General features: G+C 37.5%; 3 protein-coding genes and 1 pseudogene across 3 annotated transcripts; 3 read left to right on the top strand and 1 right to left on the bottom strand.

The window, feature by feature from the left end:
- The first annotated feature begins 8,982 nt into the window (after positions 1 to 8,982).
- On the top strand, positions 8,983 to 13,623 carry LOC6651982 (protein argonaute-2). Its single transcript, XM_002074400.4, has 7 exons — positions 8,983 to 9,128; positions 9,189 to 9,239; positions 10,307 to 11,130; positions 11,181 to 11,269; positions 11,332 to 12,961; positions 13,017 to 13,387; positions 13,449 to 13,623. The coding sequence occupies exons 1-7, from the start codon at positions 9,113 to 9,115 to the stop codon at positions 13,537 to 13,539; spliced, it is 3,072 nt and encodes a 1,023-aa protein (XP_002074436.3). The 5' UTR covers positions 8,983 to 9,112; the 3' UTR covers positions 13,540 to 13,623.
- Positions 13,611 to 15,844, bottom strand: LOC6651983 (T-cell immunomodulatory protein). The gene is made up of 2 exons (XM_002074401.4): positions 14,840 to 15,844; positions 13,611 to 14,774 (listed from the first exon to the last, which is right to left on the bottom strand). Exons 1-2 carry the CDS (start codon positions 15,743 to 15,745, stop codon positions 13,869 to 13,871), a joined length of 1,812 nt encoding a protein of 603 aa, XP_002074437.1. The 5' UTR covers positions 15,746 to 15,844; the 3' UTR covers positions 13,611 to 13,868.
- A 326-nt stretch (positions 15,845 to 16,170) lies between these two features.
- Positions 16,171 to 17,550, top strand: LOC6651984 (DCN1-like protein). Its single transcript, XM_002074402.4, has 2 exons — positions 16,171 to 16,289; positions 16,528 to 17,550. The coding sequence occupies exons 1-2, from the start codon at positions 16,287 to 16,289 to the stop codon at positions 17,341 to 17,343; spliced, it is 819 nt and encodes a 272-aa protein (XP_002074438.1). The 5' UTR covers positions 16,171 to 16,286; the 3' UTR covers positions 17,344 to 17,550.
- A 357-nt stretch (positions 17,551 to 17,907) lies between these two features.
- Positions 17,908 to 18,627, top strand: LOC6651985 (annotated as a pseudogene).
- Positions 18,628 to 22,133: the final 3,506 nt, after the last annotated feature.

The following is a 22,133-nucleotide window of genomic DNA, read 5'->3' on the forward strand; positions in this document are numbered from 1 at the left end:
TCTATCGCTCAATTGAAAGTCCATCGATATTATCGATAGTACCATCGATGGTTTTGCAGCTCTATCGCACAGACTTTTGACGAAAGCAGTACTATGTCGCTTTGTTACGCAGCTACACGCAGAAAAATTAATGCTTCACTTTCTTACATGGCAACAACAAAAATATTTTGCCATTATTTATATTTTGTCCCAATAGGGTAAAAAGTATATTACAATATAAGCGAATCCACATTTTCGACAATGAAATTAATTAAAGATTCAATTCGAAATAGTCTTACTGATAGCTATTTAGAAGATCTCCTTCGTATAAAAAGTTATCCAAACAATATAGAAGTAAAGGAAATAGTTGAGTTTCTGAACAACAATTAGGTCGGAATTATTATTTTTCACTTGCAGTTTAATTTTTTTATTCGTTTCTTCACATACGATTGACGCAGTGTAAAGCAGCTTACGTACACAAGCAAGCGCACGCATACATTGAGAGTTTGAGCTGGCTCTCTTTGTGCCTACCCCTGCTTTAAGCCAGAGCCCGGCACTCATATCCCCCGGGGGGACGAACACGTTCGGCACCTCGTATGCGTGTAACCGAACGGCTGCCGAAGTCCTCACACAGAGGATGAGGGTGGATTTAGTTGCCCTCAGCATTTCGACGCAAGCACATCTATGTCGCTTTGCTCGATCGCTACACATGAAAAAATTAATGCCTTCATTCTTTTTATGTAACTGGCAACTTTTGCAAAAATATTATAATATAATCATATTATGCAAATATTCCACTTACATCATCGAATATTCGAGCATCGGCCGAAGTAGGTAAAAAGGGTGCAATTTCAGAGCACTCTACCTGAAATTGCGGTTTCTTGCACTTGTAAAAGGTAAAAAGGGTTAACTCGCTACCTAAAAGTCAAGATTTTGGCGAATCAAGGGTCCACTTTTTAGTCGAAATTAAATTCTCGTTTATGTTACAGAAAATATGGAAAACCATGTGCGGTATAAGTATCACAATGAAATAGGACATATAGATAGAGACAAAATGACTGATTTAATTAATAAAAGTTACTGGTTCGCAAACCTTAAAGACAAATGTATTAGTCAAATTGAACACTGTTTTAAATGTATTGCCTATTCTTCAAGGTCTGGAAAAGAACAAGGTTTCTAACATTGTATACCTAAAGGCAATATACTATTTCGATTGATTCACATACATAGATCATAATGGGCCAGTGAGTGCTGGTCGAGCAAAAAAGCATATATTCTTGGTTGTAGATGGGTTTACGAAATTCCTACGTTTATATACGACAAAAACAACTAGTACTAAAGAAGTTTTGTCAAGTCTTAAAAATTATTTTAGAAGAGTAAGCCAAAGTGCATTATTTCTGATAGTGCGGAGTAACTATAGCATTAAACATATTAAAATCGCGGCCGGATCTACACAAGCAAACGGACAAGGCAAAAATTGTTGATCCTGAGAAGGGATTGCATTGGGATTTAGTGGTAGAACAGGTGAAGTATACAATGAACAATACACACCGTCAAAGTATACAACAATTAGTGTTATGTTATTTGGAACGTCACAAAGAGGGCGTATAGTAGATGAATTAAAAGAGAAACTAGAATTGGTAAATCAAGATACCACGCAGAAGAGTTTAACAGAAATCAGGAATGATGCAATTCAGGCTCAAAATAATGCTCAGTCTTACAACAAAGCTTATTATGATAAAAGCAAACGAGAGCCAAAAGAGTTTAAGCAAGGAGACTATGTTATGGTGAAAAATTTTCCGTACGTCAAGAAAACTAATTTCAAAGAGCAAAGGACCTTACCGAATAGAGAAAGACAAAAAACTGACAGATTTTTACTAAAAGATGTGGAAGGTTTTCAAGTATCTCGTAACCCATATCAGGGCGTTTGGAGCATTCAAAATGTAAGACACTGGATCAAAAAGTAAAGATCAAGTGTAAAGTGTGAAGAAAAATATAAAAGTATTAAATTGATTACTATGTTACTTATTAATAATAAGAAAAAATTTATATAAATGTGTAGAAATAAGTTTTTATCACGTGATCCAGAGATCTAAATGGCAGAATGGCCGAGTTGTAGTAGGCTTCATATAAATCCCCTTGTCTACTTATATAATAATCCTTATATACTTACCAAACCAATAAAGCTAATCCAATACATATGTATATAAAACCAGAGGCCGGGGCTAACTTAGACCGCGTCAAAGTTTGTATACCCTTGCAACTTTTATGGTAACTCTTTCCTTACCTATAGCCATCAAAGTGGAAAAATGTTTAAGCTAAAAAGGCTAATGTTTGCGAAAGAACGGCCAACAATCTTAGCATAGGAAAAAAGTAAGATATTGATCAAAGTCACTGTTTTCCACCGATCGTTCCTATGGGAGCTATATGATATAGTAACCCGATCTTTATCAAATTCGGCACAGTCATTAACAGATATATTAAACTAACAAATGTTTAATTTGAAAGCAATCGCGTCAAAAGTAACGAAGTTATTTTATAGTCACCCGATCTTGATCAAATTTGGCATAGTCGTTTATATGTGTAATATTGGTAGGTACCAATATTAATATTCACGACAATAGCTCAGAAAATAACGAAGTTATTAAGAAAAGTCACTGTTCGCTTATATTGTAATATACTTTTTACCCTATTGGGACAAAATATAAATAATGGCAAAATATTTTTAAAGTTGCCATGTAAGAAAGTGAAGCATTAATTTTTCTGCGTGTAGCTGCGTAACAAAGCGACATAGTACTGCTTTCGTCAAAAGTCTGTGCGACACTAGCTGTTTTTTTACGCTCTCAACTTATACTTTGTGCTCACATCGGCATGCACACAGACGGCCCCACGAGCAATTGCCGAGCAAAAGTGCCCGCACGGGCTATGGGCGCCTACCTCTGCTTTAACATGAGTGTGCTCCCGGAATGATAGTTGTGTGTCTATCCACACGCCGAAGTATCGAATGGGTCTTTTTGACTATTGAGTAGTAATTCCTTCTACCTGTATTTTCGCAGTTTCGACTCTTTTCCTGCCAGTCTGTGATTGGAACCAGTGTTGTGTTTGCAGTTTCTTCAACGTTATGGAACTCTTTTAAAACTACCGCTAGCGCGACGTCATCGGCATATCCCACAACCTCGCATCCTTGTAGCACGCTGAACCCTAGAAGTATTGTCTAATGTATGCGGGGACTCATACGCTTATGGCATCTACAATGCATCCCCAGTCTGCAGAATTAAATGCATTTTTGATGTCTAGGGTTACCACTAGGCAGTATTTCTTGTTGCCTCCCTTCCACCACCTGAAGAACTTACGAATGAAAAAAAGAATTCCATTCAGCGTATTGAATAGCTCTAATGTTCTTTCATTGGTTATTAAACTCGGCAATGTATGAGTGCCTTGTGAAGTCAACTTTGCATCGTTATATTCTCAACAAGTTTCTTATAAAATTTATTTATAGAAATTCTTTACTGACAAATACTTGTTAAGCCAACTATGACTTAAACTTACGATTTTATATAATTTAGTAAATAAAAATAATCGATTATCAAATAATATCTTATTAATCACATGCTGATAATCGATAATTCAAAGAATATTTTTAAATTCGGACCAAAAGCAAATGTCATTAGAAAGCAAAATTAAAATATAAAAGTTAAAGTTCTTGATGCTATAAGAATTATCTATAGCGGTGTAAGCTTCAGTTTTCTTGTGACCCTAAACAATTTTATAATTTTGTTAATTCTAAAAGTAAGACCTCTGTGCACCCATCTTGTTTGTCTTTTCAAAATAAAAAAGCGAGCACTGACCAGGCAATTGCCGATATGTTTGCGAGTTTTTTCAAAACAACTTATTCCTCCACGGAATATCGAGGAAATCCGAATCCCTATCATTTAAAAAAGGCTAATTGAATTTCTAATCCAGTGATTGATAAAAGTTCTCTTCTTAGCGCACTTAAACCAGTTTAACCTGTTTATTCTCCGGTGCCAGATGGTCTACCTGGGTGTGTACTCAGGTTCTGTGAAAATTCTCTATGTAAACCTCTTCCTCTTTTCCATCTATTTGGTAAGATTCGTATATTATTCCTCTGCATAAAAATTGCAAAATTGTCCGCTATTCCGAAAGCTTTTGAGAAAATCACTTCGCAATTGCAACATTTTTGGAGCTCTATTATTTGGCCCTCCCAACATGGGTTTGTGAAACGTAGATTTACAACCACTAGCCTTTTAGAATTTAACTCTATAATTATCAAGGGGTTCAAAATGCTAAAAACAAACTGATGTCATATACACTGACTTCAGCAAAGCCGTTGATTCTGTTAATCATACTCTATTACTTTCTAAACTGAAGGACATTGGGTGTCTACCTCTTTTCCTTTCTTGGGTTCGAGAATATTTAACAAATAGAAAAAAGATGGTCAAAAAAATTGTACAACCCCTATACAACTAAAGTTCTTTTTACTTCGCTTGTCCGTCCTATTTTAGAGTATGGATCTTGCATTTGGCCACTTCAATATAAGTCGCACCAGACTAGACGTGAATCTGTTCAAAAGCAGTTCTTAAGCTGGGATCGCAATGTCAATTGCCTTCGTACTGTAGTATACTTCTTTTGATTAACCTTCTTTTCTTAAATAACGGTAGAATGCTTGGTTTTGTTTTTATTCAAAAGATCCTAAATGGTGACATTGACTCGCCTGAGTTATTGGCTCAGGCTTATCTGTCGGTACCATGTAGACGGAGTAGACATCCTATTATATCATAAACCCTTAGTCGTTGTTCTTCTAACTATGCCATGCATGAACTTTTTAGAGTCCTCTGCTCTGATTACAACCTTCTATTCTCTGTAATCTGCTCAGAGTTGTCTATTACTATATTTAAAACATCTACACTTTTCTATTTAGTTCATAGATAACTATAGTTTTATTTGTTTGTCTGTTTTTGCTATTGTGTTTTTGTCCACGCGATTCGTAACTACTTAGCTTAATTTGATTTCATTAATCTGCATTCAACGTTTTGGCTCAATATCGAACATTTAATGTTGATTTAAGCTGCAATTGAGTTTATTTTATCTACCCGTTTCTAATTTGCATAATAAAAAGTATATTTTTTAATTATTTGCAGCTTTTTGTTACTTTTGTTTTCTCTTTTTTTTTGGGTTCTGTTCCATTTGTATGTGTAACTAAATAGATGAAATGAAAAGTTATTGCATGCTTTTAGGCTGTGCAGGTAATTTTTATTATCCGCCAAAATGGCGGCTAATATGAGCGTGGCAAAATTTTTAAACAAACGAAATCTGCGCGCGTTTTAATGAACCACAACCAAACAAAAATTTCACAACGTTGAAATGAACCACAACCAAACAGAACTCGTTTCTAATTTGTGTATTCAATACATGTACTTTCAGAAAAATAAGGTCCGGTTCGGTTTGATTTCAATAACCTTTAATTTGTTGCATAGTGCTATCGGCATTAGCAGCAATGCTGAACAGGTATCTGTTGCCATGTTCCTTGGATTACTTCCCAAGGCTAAGCTTTATTGGACGGTTTTTTGTTTGTGACGCTTCTCTGAATATTTCCCCATACTTATTTAATGGGTTACCAATCCGGCGACTTTGCTGGCCCTGGCATTACATTGATTCTTTCGAACTGAAAACAACCTTTTCGAGCTTGCTCCTATGTTTTTGGTCGTTGTACTGGTGATATGTCCATTTTATGGGCATATTCCATATGATACAGGAGAGCTTAACCTTCTTAATGATCTCCACGTAGATATTTCTATTTATATTCCCATGAATCTTATGAATTGGACCAAGTCCTTTATATGAAAATCAAGCCAAAGTCATGTATGTATACTTTACGGAAAAGCTTCCTTCTGCCTACTTTGTAGCTAGATTCGGACACTTTTAAAACAGCTGTTAGCTACAAATTTAGGTATTTTCAAAATTTACATTTAGCTGATACAAAAGTGAACAAATATCGAAGTTGATTGCATATGAAAAGGTAAGCTTTCTTAAATTTTATGCAAAATTCATTTTTTATCGTTTTTTAAGAATTCCATATAATTTTGAAGTGTTAAGAAAAATTTACCTATTTTGGGTCGAAAATGTATTGCCAGCCAAGAAAGAAAGTATTATTGAACTTTTATCTTTTTTTTAAAGTGGAAGACGCGGACAATTTAAATATGCAATAAGATATTGCAATATAATACCCGGCAAAATGTTGAAAATACGGAGAAGTTCTGGGCTGAAGTTTATAATTACAAAGACTCGACATTTACCAATTCATATAAGGAGTTAGCGAAGTAGAGTGCCTCTTAAGTCAGGTGAACTTAATTAAAACTAAATTAAGAAATTACAACATTGAATTAAATAATTCGAATTTTTATTTTAAAAAACTGTTTTCATTGTAGCTATTTTTTTAAGCTATTTTTAAGAAATTTTAGTTCGAAATATTAAAGTTAGCTACTTTTAGACCTTGCTTTAGCTACTATTGCTGAAAAAGTTTCGGCAACACTGCACACTGGGCGGAATTGCCAAATAAGTGGCATAAAGTCGAAAATTTTGTGGAAGCAAGTAATAATTATATTTCAGTATATTCAAACTAGAGTCCCTAAATAGCAAAAATCGATGATCGCTTTCGCCAAGCATGCAACCCTGTCATTCTGATCAAGCTTCAAAGTCAGGTAATCAGACAGCCTATACCTGCGACAAAATTGGCGGGAAATTTTTATTCACTTTAAGCGCTTGGCAAATTCACACAATTGAAAAATAAGATATTGTAATAATTGGATTTTGGAGGCCAAGGTATGTAGAATGGATAAAACAAAACAATTTGGTGTTGAAATTTATTATATTTTATATATGTGTACTGTTTTATATTGTCCAAAAAGATAGAAAACCAAACATATGTGTTCGTCTTCTGTGGAGTAAAAACTAACCCTCTGCATGTTTCTGCGATATGTAATGTACATACATATGTGAAAATAAAGAGAGTGTGAATCGACAGAATCGACAGCGGCCGCAACTCTGCCGTTGTTGTAAACTGGATATTTGGCCAATTGACGGAAATAAATAATAATAATATATATATAAAATTATATTACTATCACTAATACATTAAAAATGTTAAAATTGTTGTACTTTATATATAGTGCTCACACTTTCCTTTGTGATCACGTATACGCATTGTTGTCTTATATGGGCTATTGGCGTAGGCGTGGTCAAATTAACTTTAAATTTTGTTTTAATATTTAGAGTGCGATTCTTATCAAATATACCAAGTTTCATTTCGATATCTGCGTTATTCGACTTTATGCCACTTATTTAACCGCCCAGTGTGCACTGGTTACATACATTTTGGCGACTTTAATACATATACAGTGAAACCTCGATATAACGAATCTGAGGGGGATCGCAAAATTATTCGTTATATCTATTGATTCGCTATAGGTACTGAAATGTAAAACCTTAGTCCTTTCAAGGGACTTAACAAAAAATTCGTTATATTGGGTTTTTCGTTATAACGAAGTTCGTTATATCGAGGTTTCACTGTACATACATATGTAGGGGAGAGTTGTGACTCAGGTCCAGTTGTGACATTCTCAAATATTTTTGAAATGCGGTATTGAATGACAGTTTGAGCCCTGTAAATCATGTTTGTTAGACGTTCTGCAGTTTTTGGACAGACCCCAACGTTAATAATCGTATTGTATATACGCGTACCAAACATCGTGTTGAAAATCGTGCGAAAAAGTTTTTTTTTAATTTTTTTCAAAGTACCAAAATTTTGTGAAATTAACAGTGAAAAGGTGAGTGTAATGCATCAAAATACTGTATTTGTCGTATATTTTGTGATTCTATAAAAATTTATGTGATTATGTAGTGTCTATAAAAAATATACATATAAACTTCAAACTATAAATGACTTAAATTTATGACTCAGCTGGGGTGCCCAGTTATGTCCCATTTTTTTTTGCACTCGGATTATGTAAATTCCAACATTTTTGTTGTTGTTCAACAACAAGGAAAGGAAATTTACATATTGAGACCAGTTTGTCCAAGAATATTCTGAAAGATCTCGATCGGGAATGTTCATTCGAAGTGCGCTAATATGCAAGCAAGTTATTGCGAAAGTCACATGGACGACGAGGAATAAAAATCGTTCTCATTTATGGCCATTTTTTTCTTTTGGTTTTTTCATTGTTTTTGGCTTTGAAGCCCTTCATAATAAGCAAACCATTAAATCACAACAATTCGTGTGACACTCCTTTCATATTTTCTTATTTTCAGTGAATCATAACTGGGCCACTTTTTTTTTTGGTTAAAAAAAGCTATCCAAATTAAATCTGTTCCAAAATTTTTTGAGTAACTCAAATAAACATACATTCTTTGGAAAAAGTGCGTTTGGTTAATATTTAAATGTTAAACTTCTTAATTTTTCATTTTCCGGAACTGAAGAAAAAATTTCGAGGTTTTTCAAAACCCGGGTCATAACTGGGCCCTCTCCCCTACCATTCACGTATGCATGTAATTGCTTAATACCTGTCATTCCCAGTTATAGGCACCGCCGTGACACTAGTTGTGGGCACCCTTTTTTTATTCCACTGAAGACTTCTAAAGTAAATTGAATGTATTTTTTCGTTACTTAAAGTGGTTTTGCTTGATGTTTTTTTTTTCATTTTTAACTGTATTCCAAAAATATATAATTTTTTATCTTATTACAGTTTTACTTTTATTTTGCTTACTGCACTTTGCAAGAAGTCTGACTAAGGCAGCTGTAAAATCAGCTCAGATGGATGGTACCAGTAGAAATAGCTAATTTACGTCGTGTGAAAATCGGGCCTGTTCCTTTTCCCACTATGAAACTTTAACACATGCTCAATTTTCCACCGTCTCAAATCAGTGACAATTCACCAGAGTTATCGGCCGATATTCGATGACAAAAAAATGCAATAGTGGTTTTTTTACTTCATTCCTTTGCGAGTTTCACAACAACACATAATAGAAATTGAAAGTGGAATATTGTGTCTCCCCTTGAATACAGTTGGCGTAATATTATTGAAAAAAGGTTATATACATATAAATAAATAACAAATATATGGGGAAAAAGAATAGTAAGTAGAAGAACCACAAAACTACATAGAATACTAAATACTAGTTTGAACGTAATGCAGAATATAAGCAAAGCGAGGATGCACCTTCAGCGCCGTCTCAACAGCAACAGGGTAAGTTACCATAAAATTAAACCAATGAGAATTTATTCATAAAATATAGTAGTGCTTTTTTACCAAGTGATTAAAATCATTTCACTTGGCTACTGATTGTTGTTGCAAGAATCTGCTTACAATATTTTCTCTCATTCGATCGCCTAAGATGAATTTTGTTGGCAGTTCGTCTCCTTTCTCTAGAACTTTTCGAACAAACTTACGTGGCCTGATTGCAATTTAAGATAACAAATGCTAACTTGCATAGTAAATGTTATTTTACATATGTACATATGAAAAGTTTGCTTAATTTAATCAAATTGGTCAGTTTTACATGTATGCGTATATATACATATGTATGTATTTGTGTAGGTACATACATATGTACATACTTAGGCCGGAAACGGTTTGTTTTTCAGCATGATAATTTTCTGAAGTCTGTTTGACATCTGTAATCGACCTAATACTTTTTCTTTGCATTTTCACTAACTAAATGCACATTAGTAAATTTAATCGCACACAAACTACCGAAATATGGATTTACACTTGTCTCTCATTGAATGCAAAAACTAATACGAGGAAACCCCGAAATCGTTTAGAGCTGACCACGGTTAACAGAGGCACAAACGAATATAAAACTCATTTCGATGTAAGAGTAAGCGAGATAGCATATGCTTGCCATGCAGCGTATAAAATAAATTTGGTGTCATACATAAATTTAAATTTTAAAATATGTGTGTAGTTCTTTTACCTGGCACTTCTCTTCAACGAGCTAAGTAAAATCATCACTAAAAGTGCCCCAAATCAGGACAACAACAGAAAACCAATATTCTGTTTAGAATGGCCCAAAATTATGCAACAAACACAAATATATGGTTAATATTTGCCATTTTCTATTGTTTTATAATATCCTTTGCAAGAGTAATAAAATATTTCAAATTTGCACAGGCATTCGCTATCTCTTTCTGTTTCGTTGTGCTAAAAAAAAATCAAAACGATTCGATAAATCACGTCAAGCACGTTCCATTTCAGAAATTAAAAATAGAGTTCCAAGTTTTGACTGATTTTATTTTAACCAATTTTATTAGCGGCTGGAGGTAATGCACCACCCAATCCACAAGGGACAGCTCGTGCGCAGCCATCGCAGCAGTCACAAGGACAAGGCGGTTCTTCAATTAGTCAGCAAGCTCAAGGTAGCGGAGCACCATCTCAGATTAGTCAACAGAGCCAAGGTGGCGGCGAGCAACGTGGTCAACAAGGCGGCTGGGTAGGTCAAGGCGGGAATCAGCAGCGTAGTCAACAAAGCGCCTGGGGAGGTCAAGGCGGGAATCAGCAACGTGGCCAGCAAGAAGGCGGAGGCGCAGGCCGCAGTGGCTATCAGCAACGTGGCCAACAGGGAGGTCGAGGCGGCTATCAGCAACGTGGCCAACAGGAAGGCGGAGGCGCAGGCCGAGGGAGCTATCAGCAACGTGGACAACAGGAAGGCGGAGGCGCTGGACGGGGCGGCTATCAGCAACGTGACCAACAAGAAGGTCGAGGCGGCTATCAGCAACGTGGCCAACAGGAAAGTCGAGGCGGCTATCAGCAACGTGGACAACAGTCGAGACCCCAAGGTGGAGCAGCCTTGCCTCCACTACCAGACTTACCAGTTGGTTCTATTAAACGCGGCACAATTGGCACTCCTGGCCAGGTGGCTGTTAATTATCTCAATGTCGATATGACCGAAATGCCAGCTAAGGCGTACCATTATGATGTGAAGATTACCCCTGAACGCCCCAAGAAATTCTTTCGTGATGCCTTTGAGCAGTTTCGCATCATTCATCTAAAGGGTGCCGCAGTGGCCTTCGATGGGCGTGCTTCGTGCTTCTCAGTCGATAAGTTGGAGACAGCCGGTAATGGAGGTGATGTCAAGGTAAGTGACAAATAGATAACATAACAAATGTGTACTAATTCTAATTATAGGTAACTGATCGGCATGGTCGCACGTTGAATTATAATGTGCAAATTAAATCTACGGCATCTGAACAAATAGATTTAAATTCACTCCGATGGTAATTTCAGTATTTTAAAGCAATCTAAACTTTCTCATCATAAAACCGTTTAAATCCTCTAGTTATATGAAAGACAAGATCTATGACAAACCCATGCAAGCTATGCAGTGCCTGGAAGTGGTACTAGCGGCACCCTGTCATAAGAAGACCATCCGTGCTGGGCGCTCGTTTTTCAAGTCGTCAGAACCAAACCAACGTCTTGATCTGGGCGAAGGCTACGAGTGTTTGATTGGTCTGTATCAGGCCTTTGTTCTGGGTGATCGACCATTCATCAATGTGGATATCTCACACAAGTCTTTTCCAATTGCTCTAAGCATGCTGGAGTATCTTGAAAATTACGGCCTAAATTCGCGCTATGCAACGAAAATTACGACCACCACGAACTTACAACAATCGCGCACATATATTGAACAATTTATTAAAGGAATTAATATAATTTATGAGCCGCCAGCGAGTTTCAATAGTGCGCCTCGAATCTTTAAGGTCAACGGATTGTCACCTCAGTCAGCCGATCAGCAGAAATTCCAACTGGAGGATAAAAAAGAGACGACGGTTAAGGAATACTTCCGTGGTCGTAATTACATTTTAAAATATCCGAACTTGCATTGTCTACATGTTGGTCCTCCAGCCAAGCAGATTTATGTGCCGATAGAGCTCTGTCGCATTGAGGAAGGCCAGGCATTGAACCGTAAAGATGGAACCAATCAGGTTTCAGCAATGATCAAATACGCTGCCACCTCGACAAACGAACGCAAAGGCAAGATTATTAACTTACTGAAATACATTCAGCATAATCAAGATCCGACTATTAGTCGCTTTGGAATTAAAATTGTGGGCGATTTTATTACAGTCCACACTCGTACGCTCAATCCGCCGCAGGTCGAGTATAAGAACAAGTTTATGACATCGGTTAGAAACGGCTCCTGGCGCATGGATAACGCAAAGTTTTTGGAACTTCCGACAAAGGTCCATAAATGGGCTGTTTTGTATTTTCACGAGCCGCGCGGTTTGGTATATAATGAAGTGGCGGATTTCGCAAGGAAGTTCCGTAGTCAGGCACTGACCACCGCTGTAAACCTCGAAGAACAAGCCGAGATTCAACAGTGGAAAGATGATAGGCAATTGGACAACTGTTTCGTGGACCTGAAGCGCGATAAGTTTGATTTGGTCATTGTTATAATACCGAATAGAGGAACGACTTACGACACAATTAAGCAGAAGGCGGAGTTAACTCATGGCATACTCACCCAATGCATTAAGCAGTTTACGGTGCAACGCAAATTAAATGCACAACTGATTGGCAATTTGCTATTGAAGGTCAATTCAAAATTAAATGGAATCAACCATAAATTGAAGGATGACCCACTAACAAGACTTGTGAATACGATGTATTTGGGTGCGGATGTTACGCATCCATCGCCGGACCAAAGGGATATCCCTAGCGTTGTCGGTGTGGCCGCCTCACATGATCTCTATGGGGCTGCCTATAATATGCAGTATCGCTTACAGCGCTCCACTGCGGAGGAAATCGAGGATATGGAAGGCATTGTTGGCGAACATTTACGCATCTATCATCAGTATCATAAGAAATATCCGGATCATATTATCTACTATCGCGATGGCGTCAGTGATGGTCAATTCCCTAAAATCAAATCACTCGAGTTAAGGGGCATTTACTCGGCATGTGCTAAGGTAATAATCTCGTCTCTTACATTGCACACTTATTATGTTTTCCCGCCAATTCTAGCTTAAAATCAAACCGCATTTATGTTGCGCTATCGTTGTTAAACGCCATCACACAAGATTTTTCCCTCAAGGTGAACCCTCGCAATATAATAAATTTAATAATGTAAATCCTGGAACTGTTGTGGATCGCACCATTGTACATCCAAATGAGATGCAGTTCTTTATGGTTAGCCATCAATCAATTCAGGGAACTGCAAAGCCAACGCGCTATAACATCATCGAGAACACTGGCAACTTGGACATTGACTTGCTACAACAATTAACGTATAATCTATGTCACATGTTTCCACGATGCACTCGCTCGGTTTCGTATCCGACGCCAGCATACTTGGCCCATTTGGTTGCGGCACGTGGACGAGTCTATCTAGCCGGGTAAGTTTTTGTTTATATTTAAGCTATGTCTCCAAAAAAAAAATTATTTTTCTCTCCATAGATCTCGTTTGGTCAATTCTCCCCAAGTAGAATACCAAAAACGTTTAATTAATGCTGGATTTATGAAGTCGAATCCTATGTACTTTGTTTAAATAAGGAATAAGAATATGCATTCATTTATTTGACGTGTTGGCTGTTGGGTAAATAAAAATTCATATGCATGCCGATTTCATTAATACGGTTTATTGGCTTGTTTTTTTTCTGTTTATATATTATCACACTTCTTAATCTATAAAATAATATTTTATATATAGAGTCCCTATAGCTCAGATGTTTCCACCAAATAATGTTTCGCTTTGCTGGCAATGGAAACATCTGAACTTTGGGACCGTCTTATTGAAACATTTATATAATAAAACAAAATGATTAAAAAATAAATGAAAAGCCGCTGCTTTGATTGAGAAAAAAGAATTCTAATTTTTTACATAGCATCAAAATGGAATCTGTGAGACTCTTGCAAGCGCTCTTGTCTATCTTCCCGCTTCTCTTTGATGTAAAGGACCAAGATTATGAGAACTATGACTAGGCATGTGCCTCCGAGAGCCACCACACTCATAAGAATCAATTTACTTGGGGTGACAAAGAGCTGGGCCTTCCATCGAGAAGGCTCGTTCAGTGGCTTGGGGACCACAATTATCTGTGAATTGGGTATCAGCTGGGTGAAATTACGATATTTGCCCCCCAGGCCCACTGCCACCTGGTCCACAAAATTGGGTGTTCTCCCTAGGCCAAAGCAAGTGTAGGGCAACTGGAGGGCAAAATACGAGGCCTGGGGCAGTTGAACGCTGCTTCCGCATTGCTTGTCCCCATCTTGGGTAGTGGTGCAATAGGTGATTCTTGGTCCTGGAAGATTGCTTCCATATGTGCGCTGCTTTCTACCCAAAGCAGTGCGTCGTTCAGGATTTTGCTTGTTGTCCAGGCCGGTCAGGACAATAACTTTGACGAAATTGGCATCATAGTCGAGGGTATTGCGAAAGGCTAAAGGGCGATAGTTGCCATTCTCGTTCTTCTGAATAAGTATCACATCAAGAACACCATCCTGATAGAAATCATAGAATGCTCCGGCCACTGTATTATTACCCATTGGTGCTAAGGCTTTCCAGCGCACTTCAAAGGTTCGAGTCAGTGGTTTGTTGCATGTTGTGCAGGGTACATTTTCCAACAGAAACGTCTGCATCACTGGTTTGGCCATGTTGGTGGGTTGCAGTGTGACCAACAGATCCGGATAGCCATCGAGATTGAAGTCACCGCTTCGAGCGGTAATGGTCCTCAGATATACATCATCAGCCACAGGTGGCACAAAGGTCCAGCTGACGCCCTGAGGATCCTGCAAGTGGATTAAGCACAATAATAAACAATAGTCCACACTCACCCAGTGGTTTGAGATCTTACTTTAAAAATTACGTGGACATCTCGAAAATCGACACCATCATGAACCATTATAGTTGAATTTATACAATTAAATGGAATGCAGAATGGGACCACAATGTTCTGAACGCCTCGAAGCTCAAAGTCCATGAAAACGGCCTGGCCCACTGTGTAGTCATTGACTCCAATTGGCTGGTACTTAATCGTGTACTGATAACCGAAATTGTTGTCATTGGTGCCATACCAGATCTCATAGGCAGCCTTGTTCTGCACAAACAAATCGGCCAGATAGTCGCCGTTTAGATCCAAATAGGCATTGGCATTCGGAATGCTGATGCTGGTGGACTTTGGAAAACTTGTAGGGGCGGCCTGGTCAACCAACGTAAAAGCGTCGCGGGTGCCATTAAAGATCCAAAAACTTCGCTTTTCTGCTTGTTGAGTTGCATCTAGCCCATATAGATCAATGATCATGTCACGATTAAAGTCCAAGGCCATTACTTCGCCTTTGGTGCTAAATAGAGGTTTTGTTGCGCAGATCAACTCCGTGGTGTTGCCCCAATTAATATAAACATCATAGATATCCTTGTCCTTTTTCTCATTACGAATGTTGACTAGAACATCCATAAGAGCGTCGCCATCAAAATCACCAGGTACAACGCTGACAATCTTGTTACCGTTCTGGTACGTGCAATACGGGCCAGGTCTAAGCAGAGGTTCTGTAAAGTGCCCGTAAAGTATCTGCAACGTTTTCATATCATTTCGTATGACGAATGTGTCCGTCAGTTCGTTGGAATTGAAATCCCCAAAGGCTGCCACAACTCCTTCCTTTATTTCTCCGAATACCTTGTCTGTAATATCACTTGTTTGGACTAGCCCCGTTAACATGGAGACCAGGAGCAGATGCCCTAGCTTTTGGATAATTCCAAGCATTTTTTCACTCGAGATTTGCCTTATTCTTCTTTGTTTTCTTTTTTAGACATGTAAAATCAATACTGAGTCAGATATGCGATAGCTGACCATATCGGTGGAAACTGATAACTGTCTTGAATCGGTAGTACGTGGTTATGGCACAGCAACTATTTTTGCATTAGGAGACTCATTGGCAAAGAAGACAGTTGAACGATTGAAAACGGCTTGTTTTGCAACCACTTTGAATATATATAGATTTGATCAGGACGAAACTGGCACTCTGGTTACTATATATTTTATTATTTTTTCTTATATAATTTTTGATTTTTGAACCGAATTTTGCCGAAGTTTATTTTTTACTTTTCGTCCATATCGAGTTTAAGACTCTTTTAACGTGTCATGCGGCCGTTGGAGATGGGGGATATTTCGATAACTTGTAGTGTTAAATTGCTCGTCTCTAGACCACTGGCAATGCAAACGTAGAGAAAAGGAAAACTGTCAGTATAAAATAAACAAATAACATTAAAATAATATTGGGAGAACGAAATAAAACAATTGGACAATGGTGAGTGTAAAATAACCAAAATATATTTTAAATAATCTAGGTGGCAATGTTATGGAGTTCAGTCCCACTGGGTTGGCCTGATTAGCCCTGGACGCACAGACCATTGCTGCTTCTTCTTGCGCTGGTGGACAGCTAATACATATTTTGTTGTTGTATTTATGCAATTCCCCCTTTTATTGTGTCTCTTATTTGTGTTTATCCGTTTCCTCTTTTTGTTTACATATCTGATCCGTTACAGAACAAACTGAAGTCGAGTCAACACCGCGACAAGGTGAAAAAATTTATTTCCCTCACACAGACGGGCGAGCAGACCGCAATATTCTGCTTGACACAAAACGAATGGAAAATGGATTTGGCCAGCGATAATTATTTCCAAAATCCCGAATACTATTACCGTGAGCTAGATCGCAAACGTATTGAGCAACTATTCCTGCGCTATCGCGATCCAAATGATCTTCAAAAGATTAACTCACAGGGTGTGATACGATTTCTAGAGGATCTGGAACTGAGTCCGGACTCCAAATTGGTGCTCATTATTGCGTGGAAATTTCATGCAGAAGTGCAGTGCGAGTTCTCCCGGGATGAGTTCGTGAACGGCATGTGTGATCTTGGGATTGATAGCATTGAAAAATTGAAGTCCAAGCTACCTGTGTTGGAGCAGGAATTGAATGATGCTGGCAAATTCAAGGATTTCTATCACTTTACGTTTAACTATGCTAAGGATCCGGGACAGAAGGGCATTGACTTGGAAATGGCGATTGCCTATTGGTGCATAGTGCTGCGAGGGCGTTTCAAATTCCTGGACATCTGGTGCAAATTTTTGGAGGAGAAACATAAGCGAGCTATATCCAGAGACACGTGGAATCTGTTGCTTGACTTCGCTACCATTATTGATGATCGAATGAGCAATTATGACTCGGAGGGCGCTTGGCCCGTACTTATCGATGATTTTGTAGAATGGTGTCAGGAAAATAATCATCTCAAGGATCAGTCGAAGAACATATCTAGCGCTTACCAGAACGCCTCGCATAGTACAAACATGAATTATGGCTAACGAATTGTTGATATTTTTTTTTATGTAAACACTATCTATTACGATATATTCTCATTAGTAATAGATTTTTGTTTTTGCTTTTATTCTCCAATTATTCTAAATAATGAAGATAACTAAGCAAAGGCCCAGAAATTTTACAATTTTCTCTATAAAGTAAAAAAAAAAAAACATATATATACATATATAAATAAAATTAGTAAAAGTAAATTACGAGAACACGATTTAGAAGTCTATATCGATTGATTAACTATAACCGAATGTACATACATTTGTATGTTGCCTACATATACGTAAAAACTCAATTCCAGCATCGTTATGGTCTAGAGAATTTTAAAGAATTATTTTATTTCATTACTGGAATTCCATCGTTCCTGAAGTGTGCCAATAAGTCGAATGATTTGTTTCATATGTAACGTAATTGGTCATTACTTAACATTAAAATCAAAAATGGTTTAACTAGATTAACACCATTTTTTTAGCAGCGCTCTGCTTTAGTTATTCTGGCTTATAAGTTGCAATTATCGGTGGCAGATACCAGTGGCGATAAACTTGTCGGCTTATACTACCGATTTATACCCTTCCTTTGGTTTCCCATCTTCGCCTGGAACGGTCTGCTTCGTCGCTTATATTTTTTGTATAATTGTACATCTGGTTTAAAAGTAAGACAATGGCTGATTTCGATGATCATGATCATACCGGTCCTTCTGATTCCGGAGCATCGTTGACATATCCGATGCAATGCTCAGCATTACGCAAAAACGGATTTGTTATGTTAAAGGGCAGGCCATACAAAATTGTCCACCTCAAAAACTGGAAAAAACGGTCATGCTAAAGTTCACATAGTTGGAATCGACATTTTTTCAAACAAGAAGTACGAAGATACATATATGCCCATCTACTCATAAAATGGATGTCCCTAATGTTAAGCGCGAAGATTATCAGTTGACTGATATCAGCGACGATAGTTATGTTACATTAATGTCAGACGGTGGTGTTATTCGTGAAGATTTGAAGATTAACGATGGTGATTGCCCAAATCAGTTGCGTTCCGATTTTGATAATGGCAAGGATTTGCTGAGCACTGTTCTTAAGTCTTGCGGCGAGGAATGTATTATCGCAATTAAGACTAATACTGGACTAATAAAGAAAAGGTGTCGTTGACACAACTTTTAAATTTGGTTCTAATTATTGTACAAATACAACTGAAATTTGATGCATCTATGTTTAAAATACTATGCAACAAAATACGCGTTTGCCAATAAATTTTTTACCTAAACGTCAAAAGGGTCTATTCATTTTGGTCAGAAGTGTACAACGCATTGAAGAAAGCATCTCCGACCATACAAAAGTATATATACAATTTAGATCTGCACGATGAGACGAGTTCATATAGCTATGTCCGTCCGTCTGGATCAAGGCAAACGTCTCCTAGATCGTTAAAGGTGCAAAGTTTAAAACGGTTTTCCATTTTGACAAAGAAGAGTAACAAAAAAACGTGCAAGGGTATACGAATTACAAGAATACAATTGTTAGGAAGAATTGTAGAGAGACAGATGAAAATTCGGATGAGGAAGATGTCCAACCAGAGCTAAATGCAATTAAAACGGGGTTACTTAAAAAAATGTAATGGCATAACTATTACCTGAAAATCTAGGATTAGGAATCAGCCCTTAACAAATTGTTGCCTATGGGAAACATTGGGCCTGTTGGGGTTAAATACTTATTTATTCCCAACTATATGAAAATAAAAATCGATTTTGACAAATGCATTTGAATATAATATATTATTTAAATCATTTTTTCATGTGCATTTTCCCAGCAAAGCGGCAAGGGACTTTACACTTAGCATTAGGCAATCCATAACGGCGGAGTTTGCCGTTGTGGCGCACAGTGGAGCCTTTTGGCATCTTACATCGCAAAAATCAAACTTCTAAACCAGAGGTAGGCGCCCATAGCCCGTGGGGGCACTTTTGCTCGGCAATTGCTCGTGTGGCCGTCTGTGTGCATGCCGATGTGAGCACGAAGTACAAGTTCAAAGCGTAAAAAACAGCTAGTGTCGCACAGACTTTTGACGAAAGCAGTACTATGTCGCTTTGTTACGCAGCTACACGCAGAAAAGTTAATGCTTCACTTTCGTACATGGCAACTTTAAAAATATTTTGCCATTATTTATATTTTGTCCCTATAGGGTAAAAAGTATATTATAATATAAGCGAACATGCATAATGTAATATAAATGTAAGATATACATGTATGCACATATATGTATAGTATGAAAAATATATACATATAATAGCCGATACAAAATATGCATTCATTTTTATGACATTAAGGTAAAAGGAATCCAAGACTCATGACTGTACTTTGTTTTTTAAGGCGATTCGGTAAAAAAGGGTTGTGGGAAAATTCCGCAGTTTCACTTGTTCTAAACCAGGGGTAGGCACAAAGAGAGCCAGATCAAACTGTCAATGTATGCGTGCGCTCGCTTGTGTGCGTAAGCTGCTTTACACTGCGCGAATCGTATGTGAAGAAACGAATAAAAAAATTAAACTGCAAGTGAAACTGCGGAATTTTCCCACAACCCTTTTTTACCGAATCGCCTTAAAAAACAAAGTACAGTCATGAGTCTTGGATTCCTTTTACCTTAATGTCATAAAAATGAATGCATATTTTGTATCGGCTATTATATGTATATATTTTTCATACTATACATATATGTGCATACATGTATATCTTACATTTATATTACATTATGCATGTTCGCTTATATTATAATATACTTTTTACCCTATAGGGACAAAATATAAATAATGGCAAAATATTTTTAAAGTTGCCATGTACGAAAGTGAAGCATTAACTTTTCTGCGTGTAGCTGCGTAACAAAGCGACATAGTACTGCTTTCGTCAAAAGTCTGTGCGACACTAGCTGTTTTTTTACGCTTTGAACTTGTACTTCGTGCTCACATCGGCATGCACACAGACGGCCACACGAGCAATTGCCGAGCAAAAGTGCCCCCACGGGCTATGGGCGCCTACCTCTGTTCTAAACCGATAAAGCGATTAAAAAAATTTAAAAAGCGTAAGATAAGGAATTCCTGAAGCTTCAACATGTTTGCCAGGTTTACTGGGTGTTCGTGGTGCTGTAATATTCAAGGTCAAAGCCAGAAAATATTTCCAAGAATTTTTTAGCCTAAAATTTGAATCAAAACCGTTTCGTTTTTCATCCCAAATGAATTTTCGTTTTTGTTTAAACGACTTCATAAAGTTTTTAAAGTTTTAATACAATTTTTATACCATACACCCATAGGATGAAATGGTATATTAAAGTCGCCAAAATGTATGTAACAGGCAGAAGGAAGCATCTCCGACCCCACAAAGTATATATATTCTTGATCAGGATCGACAACCGAGTCGATCTAGCCATGTCCGTCTGTCCGTCCGACCGTCTGTCCGTATGAACACATAGATCTCGGAGACTGTAAGAGCTAGAGCCACCAAATTTGGTATTATGTAGACTCTTATAGTATGTAGAGTGATCAAGTTTATTTCAAATTTTTGCCACGCCCCTTTCCGCCCCCCGCCCTTCGCTAGAGACACCATATTTGGTATGTATATTCGCTTAGTAAATGCACACATTTTGTATGTATAAAAATTTTGCCACGCCCTTTTCTGCCCCCGTAATTTGAAAAACTTGATTATCTCCCGTATTTGTTTACCTTATGCAATCAAATTTGGCACACTTAAATTTGATACTAATATCTAGCAAAATATCAAATTTGATCAAAATCGGACAAAAAACAGTCGAATTATGCATATAAACGTTTTTCCATAAGGCCGAAGTTGGCCGTTGGCTGGTGGGGGCGCTAGGGTGCTCGTATGATTGAGTGAGCGAGATACTAAGATATGCTTGTAAGAAGCATGTGAAAATGCATTTGTTTAATAAAGTTGAACTATTTGCTTTACTGGTGTATGGTATACCTAAGTCGGCGAGACGACTTACTTACTTCATTTTAATTTGTTTACTTAAGACTTATATAGATTCTTGGATATTTATAAGAACTGAATCGCTTTGGATGTCTTAACATAGATTACCTATGTATATCAGCTTCTTTGCGAACATCGGCGTATCTTATATTAGGGTTAATTAGTTTAATAGACTAGCTTTGGGTCAAAGGTGTTTGTCTTCATTTATCTCTGATAGTCTGTTGGAGTTCTTTGTATTGATCACATCCTTTATACGAAGCCACATTTTCCACATCTCGATGGAAGATTACAGTTGGCTAAACTGTGGAAAAAACGTTGACAATTCCTACACTGAGGAATCTCCGGTCGGCGCGTTGGTTCCCATTTAATGGAATGATGTTGTATTGGTTTCATTGCTTTTAGATCGGTTTTAATGATGGTGAATTGTGTAATTTTTAGACCCGTTTTAATTAATTTCATTACTTTGTTTTGCTTATGCTTGCTGTTGTTTTTGCCTCTTTTTAATATTTTCTGCATTTGGCCCTGTATCAACCGTTATAGTTGAGCTGTTTTTTTGCAGCTTTGGATGATGACGATGATACTGTAACTGTAATAACCACACAAAATTATTTATAGAGAATATAAACTTTGGGAACACCGTTTAATAAGCGCTTAAGTTCTTGACACGTATATTCTCTTTTTGCAGCTCCATAAGTGTGATTGGGCTAAAATAAGGTGTTACCATTTCTTTGCGACCAGGACCAGATCCAATTTTGTCCCACCGGAGGAGACGGGCTGTGTGCTGTGGCTTCTTTAGCGCAAGACAT

This window comes from Drosophila willistoni (genome assembly GCF_018902025.1).
Source record: "Drosophila willistoni isolate 14030-0811.24 chromosome XR unlocalized genomic scaffold, UCI_dwil_1.1 Seg106, whole genome shotgun sequence".
NCBI lineage: Eukaryota > Metazoa > Arthropoda > Insecta > Diptera > Drosophilidae > Drosophila > Drosophila willistoni.